The 15086-nt window shown below is 38.6% G+C and overlaps 1 protein-coding gene across 3 annotated transcripts in view; it reads left to right on the top strand.

Annotated features, from left to right (window-relative positions):
* Window positions 1–15086, top strand: part of LARGE1 (LARGE xylosyl- and glucuronyltransferase 1) — a 266843-nt gene that overhangs the window by 134172 nt on the left and 117585 nt on the right. For all 3 annotated transcript variants that reach the window (XR_004081817.1, XM_005421801.2, XM_031057702.1), the window contains 2 exons: window positions 1788–1870; window positions 11300–11423. Coding sequence is in view for 2 of the 3 variants with exons in the window: in XM_005421801.2 (XP_005421858.1) it covers window positions 1788–1870; window positions 11300–11423 (207 nt within the window). In the remaining variant the exon portion in view is untranslated. The remainder of the gene's footprint in view (window positions 1–1787; window positions 1871–11299; window positions 11424–15086) is intronic.

Here is a 15086-nt window from a genome sequence, read left to right as displayed (position 1 = left end):
TTTGTTTCTGGTCTAGTGCCTTCAGGTGAAATGTTTAAAGCAGGGGTGAAACTGTTCTCAGTTAATTTGATTTTAATTGGCACTGAGGAGAAGGATTTTAGGTCTTCCAGAAGCCTGGGAGGGGGACCAGGTGACAATGAGAGAGGAGGCCATTCATGTAGGATCAGGAATCAGTGCACCCACAGCAACCCATGCCAATGAGTACCTTACAGACTCCTGCTGTAATAAAAGTCATTAATAAGCAGTCTCTGTTCTCCCCTCTTATCACAAGAGAGAAACATAATCAATTTTTGCCAAGTGTTGAGCATGCTCGGCTCCCATTGACTTTAACATAAATTTAAAGTGCTAATACCTCACAGAGCTGCTGCCAAAATGTACTACAGTATCTTTTCTTTCTCACACCTCTCTGGACAGACAGTTGTCTTATTAATTCAAGTCCTCTTAAAACATCAGATCTTAAATATGCCTGAGCTTGTGAAGCACAGCAGGGCTGGAGGGAGCTGTGCTGTTCATGTAGATGTTCCACAGCCACTTGGCACTTGTATGATAAAAATTGTGCCTTGTACCAGGGGATCTTAATGGATGGGGCTATGGGCTCTTCAGATGTGCCCAACACATGGCACTTCTTGTGTAAATGTGCTTCTGTTACAAGCCAGGCTTTGGGAATCTGTGGCTATGTGAGGAGACAGAATTCCTCATTTGTTCTCAGCATAGTGGGCATTCTGTAGAAAATGAGAGCTGTGTGTGTGAGAAACCAGCTAACCAAGCTTCAAATGGAAGCCAAATGAGGCTTCCCTGCAGTTTCACAGCTGTGTCCCCAATGGCAGCTTTGTGCTGACAGCATGGTGAACTCTGCTTCATTTCTGTGACCACTAAGAAACAGAAGATCACAGAACCTAGAGTCAAAACTTGATAGGATTAATTTATATTTTTTTGTCCCTAGGGAGCAGAAATGGCTACTTTTTAAAAGCGGAGCAGAGTAACGTGATAGCATTTTTCAGATTAGTACTTACTGCTAAATAATGACTCGTAGCGCCTTTTCAATTTTCCCTTTCCTCCTGAAGAGATGAGGAAACTTCTGCCTCATGTTAAAAGGGAGGTAAAAAGGCACAGAATAAGTGATAATTTACCAGTGTTATGAGGTGGAGAGAATGTGTTTGTGGGGGTTGTGTTTAACTTCGCATTAATGCTGCCAGAACTGCCCATGCTGGTAGTCACAGGCAGGGAGGTGGCCTCTTGGCATCACAGCCTGTGTCCCATCACATCGCTGGCATGCATCCAGCCCTGGCAAACCAGTAGTCACAGTCATGTTCATCCATGAGAGCTTGCTCACCCTCTCCATAGGGGCAGTGCATAAGACAGAAATAATTCAAAATTTCTGAGATCATATCTGCTTCTAATTATCAGACACAATTTTAAACTTTAGTTCAGAAGATTAAAAATATCTGTATGTTTGTACACTCAGGATTTTGTGTGCTACTTTCTTGGGGAGGGTGTGTGTACATACATGCACACGTATGTCTTAGCTAATAAATGCAATTCTACTCAATCATCTGATGTAATGTAGTGGTAGTAATGACTTTGGAATGATGATGGTGCTATAACTCAATTAAGATGTTTTTAGCAAACTGCCTCAAGTGGGTTGCAAACAGCTGCAAAACACCCACTCAAATCCCTAACAATTGCAGCACTAAACAACAGCAGTGTCATGTGTGTGCTCTCCTTAACAAGTGACGAGCACAGGAGCAGGCTTTAATTTTGTTCTTTTTGTTCCTTTTCTCCCACAGACTATCCATGTTGCCATTGTTTGTGCAGGGTACAATGCCAGTCGGGATGTTGTCACACTCGTCAAGTCTGTCTTATTTCACAGGTAAAGGAAGTTTTCTTTTCCTGTATATTGTATATCTGATTATTACTAAGTGAGTTTTTTGTAGGTTTACTATGTTACTTCAGAAGAAGGTCAGATTCCCTTCCCTGGTTCCTTTCTCTTTTTATGGAATGAAACATTTAATTCATGATCATCTCAAATAAATTTCACCTGTGTGAAGATTTTCTACAGTGAATAAGAGGGATCAGAGATCCACCTGCTACTCCTGTTGCATTGTGAGAATAGGGACAGTGTCTATCTTCACAGTAAAGTATCTACACGCTCCTGAATGCTGTAAAATAGTGGTAATGGTAATAACAGTGTTGTATTCATTTAGCCTATTTCTGGTATCAGTTTATGGCACAGGTATAGATGATAAATTCACACTGGTTGCTTGACTGTCCCAGATTCCAATTTTGACATTTGTTTTTAAAGTAAACCTGCTGTTACAGTCAGTATATACACTATTTCATTAAATTCAGGTGCTTTTTCCTGGCTTTGGAATTGCTGCTGACAGTCCCTCAGAAGGTTTTGCAACCTGGTTTTAGCACAGTTAGCTCCCAAAGTTGAGAGGCATAAATCTACAATGAAAATAAAATAACCAATTCCCTTAATAGACAGCAACTCCAGAAAAAGAGAATTCACATTAAATTCTGTGTGGGTGTCTGTGTGTATTCATTGTCCAGTTTAGAAATTCTCTCGGAAATGCTTTCCAATGATGTTGCCAAAGGTGGATTAAAATTAGGGAAGTGATCAGACTGTTTGATTCAAACAGGATAAATAGACTAGTAAAATATGCTTACAGTACAAACAACTTACTAAGGGAGGTAGTTTCAATATGCTGCTTTTTTTTGAAAGAAAATTTTGTGCAAGAGTGAATTACTTTTGTTCGTGTCATGTGGTAATATCTTCTTGTGTCTAGCATGAGTGGGGCATTCCAGTCCCACACTTTGCTCCTTATGTTTGCCTCCAGTCTCCTGCTGGAAGCCTTAGCAGTCACTCCCTGACAATGGTTTTAGTACACCATTTTATCATTTTTGGTAAGTTTCCTAAAATAATAGAAATGCTCCCCTTGTCCAGTATGAAAAAAGACTCCATAAGTATTGTTTAATCAAAATAGGAGAGCAGCTTCCATTATCAACACGCAGTCTTTGCAAGTCTTTTGAGAAGTAGCATGTTCATGTTAGATGGGGGTAGGACCAGAAGAACAATGCTAAAACACATAACAAAAGCAAAAATACAATAAACATCCATGTCATTCTCTTTGGGGGATTTTATTGAACGTTAAAATTCTGGTAAATGGTGAAACTATATCTATTTCCAATTAGAAGTTTGAATTGTTCAATGTAAACTGGATTTATATTGCAAGGATGCGGAGAGGTTTTGTATTTTTTTTTTGTTGTTTCTAAGGGATTTAATGGAAAACCATATTTTTGTGGTGACACAAGTTATCCTAGTGGTAAGCTTCTCCCTGTTCGTCTGTCCTAGTATTTGCATCCATTTTGAGAAGGCTTTAATCTCTCTGTTTCCAAAAGTTCTGTAAATAATAGGCATCTCACAGCTCAAAGGTTTAAACAACCTCTCTCTGTTCTTTAAAGGAAATGTCCCTGTTTTACTTAAGGCCCTCCTCTGAGCAATTAGCAAATTTATAAACAATACTGCCATGTAATTAAATTATTAAACAATAACAAATTAAAATGTTAAAACATAAAAAGGTAATTAATATTTGTATTTCTAAGTCTGATAGATTCTGCCTCTGTCAAGAACATACTGGTTTTGGCCTGCACTGCTGCTCATGTCAAAGGATTTACTGAACTCAGCAGAGGTGGTCAAGATAAAGTCCAGTATAGCTAATGAAACCCGAGCACATTGCAGATAACCTATCTCCCTTGTTTGCTCAGGACATACTTAAAGACAAGTCTAAGTCCATTCCTGCCTAGAACTAGGGTTTCTCACTAGGTATTAAATTGTTTGCTAGAAAGAGAAGATTTTCTCAGAAAAGAGACAGAGACAGACATTTCTTTGTTATCTTCTAGAAAACACAGGCTTCTTAAGCATCAGTTGATGCTATGACTCCATGGCCGTGCTTCAGTAGCACTTCTTTCCTGGATCCTCATCTTTGGAATGGCAGTTCTGTAGAAGGATGCAGAATAAGCAAAAAGAAACAACAAACTAAGCTGAATATTGATTTAGAACTAAGTTTCTTTGCATTGGTTGCCATGTACAAACAATGTTATTTTGGAGACCACTATGCAATTCAGAAATGGTGATGATTGGAAAGGCTTCTTTTAGTTGCTATGATCTATGTAATTATAGGAATGAAGAATGGAGACAGGTCATATTAGTGCATTTAGGAGGATTGAGTTAGGAGAGTTGGAAGTGGTTGGTTCACATAGTCAGTGCTTCATGATTTCAGCATCAAGTTTACCTCTGACTTGAGGGTCATCAGTGAGAAAGGCATGGAGATGTCACTTCTTCTAACCCTAAATATGCACCAGGGGGTGCATCCTAGCTGGCATTGTCCAAAAAGCCATTGTTTGAAAGGTCTGTATGCTTCCAATGGAGAATTTTGCTTAACAAGTTTGTTATCCTAATCTCTGAGTTAGGCTACTCATCCTTCATTTCCAGTATCACCACATTCAATCTCAAATATAAGTTTTGCAAGAACAGAAAAAATATGCTGCCAAACTTACTGTCATAGAGATTTTGTTTCTCCTTCAACACACCCTGAATTCAATCTACTGATTAAACAACTGACCCCTCAAAGCAACCAGCCTTAATGTCCTCACCTGTCTTCCTGCACCTCAGTTGGTGTTTGTTGTAAGACACTGATGTCAGTGAATCTGTCTGGAATTCATGAAGATGTCATGTCCTTCTTTTGGCATTTCTGTGCAGGTTAGTAATTAATGCATGTTTTAGCATGCATTTTGATACAAAACTATATCCCTAAATTCCCTACTTCCATAGGAAATCTCTACTTCTCTAATAGAAAAGCTCTGAGAAAAGGAGGCCATGTCAGTCTAATCCCAGGGAGCATTAACATATTTGTTATACCCCCAAGTTTAGCTAGAGTACTAGATAGAGACACAAAACAGCAGGAGTGCTGGGTCATTAAGGATAAAAGCTACAGGATTTTCTATAGATGGAGTGTGCTGTCTCTTCTCTCTTACAGGAATGTACAGCAAATCCTGTATATTGAACATTTCAGCTCTCTGCAGGCCTAAAACACCAAGATTTGAGTCATACCATATATATTATGAGACTTAGGCAAGCTACTTGTTCAGACCATTTGAGAAACCACATCTAGCTTCAGATTCCAGAGAGTGGGAAAAGGAGAGGAAAGGGGTAGTGTGATTGATTCCACATAAGAACACCATAGTTCAGAAATGTGTTTCATTCCCAGTGATAAAGGAGCTTGATTCCAGTTTTGTCTTTCAAAAACGTATGCTCCAGCCACAAAATCCAGCAGCTTTTAACACCCAGTTTGACATAACTGACAGTCTGTTCTCAGGAGGAGACTCAGCAGAGCTGGGGTAGTGCAGGGTTTGCAGTCTGATAAATATGCATTGGCAGCACTGCACAGAGGGAGGCTGCTAGAATGAATACTCAGTCCTACTCTGCAACTTTGCTACTTTCCTTTCTTGCACATCTAGTTCCTAATTATGACAGATTTTATAAAGCCATTGCAGGGGTAAAAAAAAATTATTTGAGTTTAACACAAGCATATCACCATGTCCTTAGAGCAGCCTCACTTTAGTTGTTCCAAACCAAAAGACTAAACACTAAAAATGTATTATATTGGGTCAAATAGGCAGAATGAAGTGCAAATACTTTTGGACACCGTGATTATAGTGGTAAGCTAAAAAGCACCTGCATTTCTTTTTCAAAATTGAAGCAGTTTTCTGTGGTTGATAATGTTCCTTGGAGTTTTGCAACTATTGGTCCAACTTACGTTGGTGATTTTTCAATGTTTTACTCCATTTCTGAAAATTGCAAACCTTAGAATGCTACAGAAACAGCCCACAATCCTAGTTACATATTGAAAAGATAATTTCTCGGTTCGGGTAAGTCTTGAGTAAGAGCTAAAATGGTTTTTAATGTGCCCTTTTTCAAAGACATGTCTAACACTATGTTTCATTTGGAAACAAAATAAAAAACAAACTTTCACAATTATAGCATGTTTCTGGCAGTTAGGTCAGCCTGACAATCTGTAAACAATTAACTTCTCTTTTGTGGCAGCAAGTACTGTGTTGGTTTTTTGTGGCCTTCTGTTTTTTTCCCCACTATGTCTGTCCCTCTTCTTCACAGGAGACACTGCATTTACTTCTTTTTCTGGACTCTCCATTTATACTACAGCAATAGTGGCATAGGAGTGTGGGGGCTTTGTAAGGAATGTAAACAAAACCAGACAACCAGACAAATGCGTTTTAATATGAAGTTGCCTCTTTGCTTTAAGAAGGCTGCTTGTAACCTTAAAGTTAAGTGTATGGCTGAGCATTTTTAAGAACAGGATATGAAGCTGTGTTACAGAATGCTGTATGAATAATGAACTCTTTTTTTCTCAGAACAAGTAGAATAAGGCAAAGCAAATGAAAATCTAAATTAAATTAAAAGGATGACATGTAATTTCCAAGTAAAAGTCACAAGTCAACACTGGCTGGTAATTAAAGCTTATATAATCTAATGGCTATATTCCATTGAGACCACTTTGCCTTAATGGAGTTAATTTGAGAATTCAGAACCTCTGACAGTGTTTCCAACTTTTCTAATGTGTCAGTCTATTTTGTGTGATGTTATTCTGGCAAAACACATAAAGTGTGACCTGGTTTCTCCGATACATATGGATGCATCAACAATATGCACTTTTTGTTTTTTCTAGCTCTCCTAACAATAGAGGCATAATGGAGAAAATAATGTTTAAAAAAAATCTGTTCATGATTAACTCTTAGTACTTCCCAAAGAAATTCTCAAAATAAACACAAAACAAAAAGATCCATGAGTGATGCAGCAAGTGTGTATTTAGTCTCTCTCCAATAGTTTGGGGAGCATTTTCATCAATACTGGGTGTGAAGTGGTATAAAAACATCTTGAAGATTTTCACATTACAATTTTTCTCATATGAGTGAGAGATTGTCATATGGGCATTAGGAGAAAAAGTTTCCCAAACTGCCTTTTATAATTCCTGTTTGAAGTTCTTGTAACCATTTGTTACATATATAAAAGGTACTACTTTGTTGTGCTTCCCTTAATAAAGTATAGGTTTTGGAAATAAATCCCCTGGGCTACTGACCATTTTGTATTCTTAGAAAATAAAATTTCTCTGTTGCAGAGAGAGAACTGTGTAACCAAGCAGCCAAGGAGCTGCCTTTTGAATTACTAACAATTGAGCTATGGAATAGTGCAGAAGGGAAGAGTGAGCCTTGGTTCACGACTCCCTTTTTCAGTTGTAGATTTCTGTATTTAACTCTGTGGCACTGGCTATTTGAAAAGAAAGGGCCACAAATGCTTGAGCAAGCAGATCATAAATCTGATGAAGAATAAGAGATTTTGAAATGCAAGAATAAGACATCATGATAAGACAAAATGTAGAGAAATGGGTACCTTGGAATAGACTTCTAAATTCATGGCCTGACTTTTAAAAAATTGTCATCTTTTCATTTTCCTAACTTTATAGGACCTCAGCAATTTTGAAAATGAGGGCATTCATTCAAACTCCTATATTTAGGTCTAAGAACCTATACTTCAACATCCATGCTTGAAAATCTTGGCTAGAATCTCCCTTTGTTCACTTTTGAGGAAAGTAATTTAGGAAAATAAATGTGTGCTCTTTACATATGGTTTACTTTGTCAGATAGTGTTCTGATCTTAAGATAAGTGGAAATAAGTTAATATAGGAAGATTTGCAGTTTTCTGAACCGAGTACTTAGAACCTTAAGTTTCCACTTGATGGGAAATAGCCATATTTTGGAACTACAGTTTTCCAAATTAAGACATTAATGCATCAGCATTTTCCATGTAGCAGGAACTGTGAAAAGTTGTAGTTGGTAGAAATTCAAATGTTCAAAATCATTGAAGGAAATAAGATTAAGTATTTCTGGACCTTGTGAGAAATTCTATGGCTGTTTCAATACCTGCTTCTGCAGTAAGGAATCTGGAAGACCTGGGACTCATTGTTCTGAAACCTGGGATACTAGAAACATTTATTCCTAAACAGATTAATTCGCATGAATACTGAGGATTTTCCAAAACCTATTAGTTTTGTGGGAGAAGTTTATCACAGTTGCCATATATTGACCCGTGTTATTCCATAGTTGAATATACTGTCCCCAGTACAGTGTAGTGATTTCTATCAGTATAAGATACAACCAGCCTTTATGTGTGTAGGTTTTTTTATTTCTCTTGATGTGCCCAGTGGAAAATGAGCAAAATGTCCCAGTTTAATGAAATTCAGCTTTCAGTGGAATCCTTCACAATATCCTGATTGTCATCCCCAATTCTTAGAGCCACTGATTCAATCCTGTTATCAGATAATCATGACATCCCTTTCGTACATCTATTGAGAAAGATTTCTCATCTTGCAGAATGTCTTCTGTATCTTTTATAATGAATGTTGGGTGATCTTCAAGCTTCTAAACTTGTTTCTTAAACACTTTGAAACAATCCATATCTTTTAGGCTTCACATATTGCAGACAGCAGAAGAGGTGAAAGATGTCATCTGTGTGTATGCTAGTATGGTTACCTTCAGAAGGTCTTCCAGCTTTGAGGCTGTGCACTGTTGGCTTCCAGCACTGTGCTAAACCTCACATTTCACAGAACTGAAATCTTGTCTGGAGTAAAATTTTCTATGGCTGATGCACATTTAGTTTTAGATGTCATCAGGTCACTATACTGTTTTGGGGGTGTATTTTTGTAAGTGATAATCTTTTGCCTTGCCTCTGACACACACTTTCCTTCCAGCTGAATCTTTACCATGAGGCTAACAACTTGAAAGAGATTTCTGTGTGGGAGTACAGCTATCCTTTTTTCTTTCTCCTAGTAGGAGATGAACTAAAGTAAATGTCACCCACTTGTTCCCATATAAGTTTCATACACTCTGGGTCATTCAGATAAGTATAAACTGCTACTGAACATCTGAGTGTCTTTGTGTCAGATTTTTTCTTTTCAACTAGTGTGTTTCATCTTGAAATATTTTATATAATTCCATTTAACTAAATGATCATTTGAGAGAAGACAGAGCTTTCTTTTTTTAACTGATTTTTTACTCTTCTTATTCTGCTTTAGAATATAAGATAAATAACCCAGAATAAAAAAGGGAAGGAAATTACTGAAGAACACCAGCTGGGAAATAGTCCTACCAGAATCCAGACTCAGCCCCTCCTTAGCAGAGGGAGCTATGTGGGATGTATATGTTGATACTGAACATTTATTTGTCTTGAGATACTGCTCTGCCAGTACCCAAAGCCACCGGTGTTGTACTTTGTTTCTCTTGGCCTTGTCTCTACTAATGAGATGTATCTCCTGATCACTGCTATTTCCTGATTTTTTTCTTGGCAAGGTGCCTGGTTACTGCGGAATCTGCATGAGCCAGGATGTCCTCTTCTACTCTCCTGCTGGGCTTGTGAAGCAAATGTAATTGCTGTGATCCCTTTAGCTTGGTAATGGGACACTCAGCAGCTGGCAGCTTGTGCCTTTCCCTCTCCCCTCCTCCCTGCAGGACAAGCTGGAGATTGAAAGACCTTTGTCTTCTGAAAAGCATGTTGTGGCTTAGTGTTTTGGATATTGTTTAAGGCAGATCAGCTGTGGGTTTATTCTGCCATCATGATTATCTCATATATAAGGCTTCTACCCAGCCCTTTTCTGCTTTTCCTGTAAGCACATAATGTGATCCACAGTGTCCTTGAAGCCAATACATCAGCTTCACTGGCAGCCCCGAGTGCTGGGTTGCATCTGCAAAATCCAGTCCTACACTGCTTCTCACTACAATCTCATCTTTCTGCTGAGGAGTCTGTTGCAATACTATGAACAAATGTATGTATTTTTACATTTTCCTGTGGACTTTGTTCAGTGGGAAGCAGTATTACTCATCAAAGCAAGAAGGGAAACATTAAAAGGAAGGCACATATTTTTTATTAATGTAGAAAATGGAGAAAAAATAACCTTCATTTTTTTGGTTAAGCCCAAAAATGTAATGGAAGTATATTGGCCTGAGCTAACATAGTTTTCCTCACTTTTCATTCACACTGAAGAATGTAGTAGCATCACTCATCTGCTTTAATCAACATCTGAAATTAAATACTTCTCTTGTTAGATGAAAAAATACCAATTAACAAGTACACTCATTTAGCTTTACAAATTCCATAGAAATGAGAATCCAATATTCCACTCTAGGGATCAAAGAAAGGTTGATCCCATGCTGAAGTCTAAACCAGCCTATTTTCCTCTTAGTAGTTCTTTCAAAGTCTGTCCTTTTTTGCTGACAGAGAAAGTTGCTAAGCTAGGGCTAAACATGGAAGACTACAATTTGTGAGTAATTTCCACTGGTAGGTTTCCTGCCACAGAAGTTGAGATCAAATTTTGTTGCTTATTTTCCCCCAAAAAGGGAGGGAGGTTAAGGGAATTAAACAAGGTATTTATAATGTCTAAGTTCACATTAGTATAGAAAAACCCATACACTTTGTCAGAGCTGGCCAGTCTTGCTGATACTGGCTTCACCTGTCTTGTTTTGAAGCTTTTCAGTTAGCCTAAGTCGTGTGATTGCAGAGGTGAACCCAGATCTGGTGTTTTGAAGTAAAAGGCACTCTGGTGAGTGCCTTTCTTTAACCATTAGGAAAAAAGGATATGGTAAGATTTGCAATTTCCATTCTGTTCACTATACCAGTGAGTAGCTAGAAGGCACTCACCTGAAACATCTAATTTTGGGCTCCTATGGGACAGCTGTTGGTTCCCCAAGATTGCTTTGTAGAAAAGTTCTATGTAAACTCAAGGGTCCCAGAATTTCACCTCATTCAAATTGTTATATTTAACCTAAGACAGTCTTCTTACCACAAAGATAAATTATCAGGTTCACCTAGAAACTGAAACAATCATTTCCAAAGCTCAAGTCCCCAAAGGGATATTAACTTGGCCTTTTTTTAAGGAGCTGGTGCATGGGACAGGACTCTTAGGTGTTATAAATCATCACATTCTGCTGGAGTGAAAGGATCTGTATGTTCATAGCCACCCAGAAACTGATTGAGTATTGTGTTGTGGTCATGTGTATTCGAATTGTGTCTCAGCATTTTGGCCACAGAGCAGGACTCCACCAGACATGCTGCACACTCAAAACTTGACATGGTAGACACAGATAAAACTTTGTAAATTCTGATGTTGTATTTTAAGAACAGGAATTACAAACCTTTGAACTAACGTGTTCCTCTCCTTCCTCATATCAGGCGGAACCCACTCCACTTCCACCTCATTGCCGATGCAATTGCCAAACAGATCCTGGCAACTCTGTTCCAGACGTGGATGGTCCCTGCGGTGCGCATAGACTTCTATGATGCAGATGAGCTCAAGGTAAAGACACACAGACACAGGTGTCAGTCATATACTTGTGATTTGATGTCACCCCTTTGTTCCTTATCTCCCTTGACGGGTGAATTGCAGGAGAACTACTCCCTAAAAATACTCTCCCTGATGACAACTAATTCTAACTGACATGGTTGTAACCCCGATTACACGTAACTGGAAGATGCTAAATGGCTAAAATCAGTGCAGTTCTCTAGAATGAGAGCAGCTAATGAAATGTTTTGTGTAGCAGCGTAGAATTTTACTTGCTAGCAAGAGGATTCTGGCTGTCCATCTGATCACACTATGTTTTTTTAAGGATACTTCTTCTTAGTAGCAGTGGTGAAATCTTAGGAATCTTGCTGAATAAGCCCAAGTCTGTTACTGGAAACACTTAACTGCATTCCTCAAGCACAGGTGTGTAAAACCCTAAGTATACACACTTTGACAAGGCAGCATTAGTACAATACCTACCTTTTTTGTCTGGATGCCCTTCCAAAAGGAATGATTATGAAAACAGTTCAATCAGCAGGGGAGGAATCACTTACTCAAAGTAATTATCTTTTTATACTTAAAAAGCATTGATTTGGAGCTGTATGGGTTTTTTTTTACCTGTAGAGGTAGAATGAAGTATTCAGACTTTAGCATTTGAAGTTGGTGGCAGTAATTTGTATGACTTACCAGACTGTTCTGAGCAGGACCCTGAAACAAGTTAAAAACCCTTAAATTTAGCAAATCGCTGTACTTACTACAGGGGAAATTCAAAGCACACCATGTTGTGAAATATTGAATACAGAAAGCTTTAGAAAGAGATGGAAAAGGGAAAAAAGTGATTATTGAGAAGAATACTTTGTTTCTGTTTTTATTTTTCATTGGTTCTTTTACATGAAGCCATAAGCTGATATTAACGTAATTAGCCAGAGATCTTCCTTCTGTTCTTTATAGCTTTATAGCAAGGAGGAGGTTTTTTCCTATCAATCTTGTACGTGTCTATGTTACATGCGCTTTTCTGCAAATTGTAGGGTTTTTAATTAGTCTCTCAGCTGGGGAAGACAGACCTCTTAGTGTTTTCCTTCTGGTCATTTGGGTATGGTCCAATCTAGTTAAGTAAATAATAACCAAGAGAGCTTACTTCAGTGATCCCCAATTTCTGATTTATAGGCAAAGCACTAAGTAGATATGAGGCTACAGAGCAAAACGGTTTTGTCCCTCGCTCTTCACTCAGCCTTGATTTTTTTATATGACCGGTGACCTACATCCACACTAGATTATCTTGCATGCAACCCATAGGCTCTAGGTTGAGGACCAGTTTATAGCTGGATGCAAGTATTGATGCATAAATAGGTCTTTCCAGGTTTGCCCCTCTTGTTCAGAGCTCATAATTTTCCATACCAAGCAATTTCCCTGATTTCAGTGGCCAAAAAATCACAGTATATAGTACTGAGCATAGGAGAATGTGACAGACACTGGCAAAGGAAAGCAAAGAGTTATAAATATAAACAGAGTTTTAAAAAAACAGGAATGATGCTGGCTCATATCCAGATCATTCTGCAGGTTTTAGCAAAGACGACAGAGGAGCTGTTTACAGACAGCTGTAGAAGCTCATCTCATTTGTTTCTTATGTAGCCCCTAGAGAGGATTTAATGATTGGTTTAGGTTCATGTATTTCACCTGCACTCTTGGGAGCTGTATTTTGCTGCCTGGTGTTAAGAAAACATAGAGCTGATGCTGGATGTTTACTAGAAAGCCTGTCTTTCTCTGAAGTGATCTATGGATTCACTCTTACAGTATATGCTATGTTTCAGTTTAAATGACCCTCCATAGTTCTTTTTTAAGCCTGCAATCAATACCAATTTCTGACTTTTAAAAGGGTTTAAACTGAGTAATGGCATGAGAACTTTCTGCTTAGCTTTCATTCACTGATGTTCAGTTGTTTTGGAACACATTTTAGCTGCTGCAGAAAACATTTCATTTCATGTTTGTTTTTTTCCCATTGGATATGTATGAGCTCCCAGCCTCTTCCTTCTAATGCAGCAGGAGCTGGCATGTTAGATTAAGCCCTTAAGTCCTGGGAAAAGTCCTGCTTCTGCTCCTGTTCCTGCTCAAACCGTAGAAGAGAGCACATAATTTTAGATCCTCCATAAATAATATGAATGCTTTTTTGTTTTCAAGTAGCTATTTAGAATTCAAGCAACAGTTTCCAGTAGCATATTAATTTTTTAAAAGGCAGAATTTGGAGACTAAAGTATTTGGTATTTGGCAGTGTTTCTTAACATATCCTGCAGCTCTTAAAATACATGCTGTTTAGCTTAGAGTTAGAGATACCAGTGTCCTGAAGAAAGGCACAGAAAATTAGTCTTGGCTGTGGCTGTTCTTTTCTCTCAGGTTTTAGAGGAAAACTGGACACTTCACTGCAAGAAAGGGGAGACAAGGTACCACAGATTATATCAGAATTTCTAGGGCCAGCAAACCAACATATCTACTTTGCTGCTGTGAATTAAGCATGTCAGATGTTCCTTTTAAAACTTAGAGAAGACTTATTTTTCCTTTTGCACGGTGACACAGCTGTTCACATTCCTGTTGCACCACAAATAGCCTAGGTTCATTCTCTCCCTAGAAGCAGATGCTGCCAAACTACCAGCAGCCTGCTTGGAAGAGAGATGGAGCACAGGAAAGAATGGCCAAGGAAAGGTATATCTTTGCTTGGCGTACATGATAAGGGATGGGATAGAAGAGGAGGAGACTTAACTGTGGAGCTGAGCCAAAATAGCAGCATTTCCAAGAACAGGGTCAGACAAAGTCGAGATGGCAGCTTGCTGGATGTATTTCTTTAAACCAGCTAGTTTGAAGATTTTAACAGCCAGTTGTACTAAGGTGCTTGTAACCTTCCCCAACATAACTTGGCCTGTCTCCTCATTGCCTTGCCAATAACCTCAAGGAACATGGATGGGTGCTTAAAAGCTCTCCCTTAACTCACCAGCTGCTAGGATTTGGAACTCTCTCCCATTAACTAAACCTGCTACGTGCAGTCAGTAATCAGCAATAAGCATCCTTGAAGTGTAGGCTGCTTATAATGGTGCCAGTAATTGAACTATTCCACAGCTACATACTTCATTCTTGCTCTACTCACTATGGCCCACACATAACTCTTCCAAATTTATGTGGCCACATATGGCTGTGACTGCAAGCTGGAAAGTTACTTGGCAGTGTAAATTCACTTTATATGATCACTTTAGTTGTGTTAGTCAGCTTTGGTCCTGATGTGTAGATGTATCTAATACAACAATGCATCCCACAAAATAACTGTAAACTGAAAGTGGTCTTTGAGCATTAAATAAAAGGAAAAAAAAATACTTGTGAAACATTCATCTATTACAGCTGTGATTTGCACATGTGAGGCTTCACGATATTGTGGTTTTTTCAGTTCAGTCTTACATGAAGAAGCTCCAGAACAAACTATTGAAGGTGTGCAGCTTGGGCACTTGGCTTCTGCACTTCATTGTTAAACATGGAATCTTGTGTCAGTTCACTCCCAGGGAAATACAGGCATTAAATCCATTATGATCTGCACTGTCCCAGAGCAGAAGGAACAGCTGATAAGGCAGTACTGTATGTGATGGGTGGAATACAGATGAGGTGAGTTTGTTTTCCCACATGTTCCTTGGCACACTG

Source organism: Geospiza fortis, unplaced genomic scaffold (assembly GCF_000277835.1).
Source record: "Geospiza fortis unplaced genomic scaffold, GeoFor_1.0 scaffold173, whole genome shotgun sequence".
NCBI classification, from domain to species: domain Eukaryota; kingdom Metazoa; phylum Chordata; class Aves; order Passeriformes; family Thraupidae; genus Geospiza; species Geospiza fortis.
This window is presented reverse-complemented; position numbering and strand designations above follow the sequence as displayed.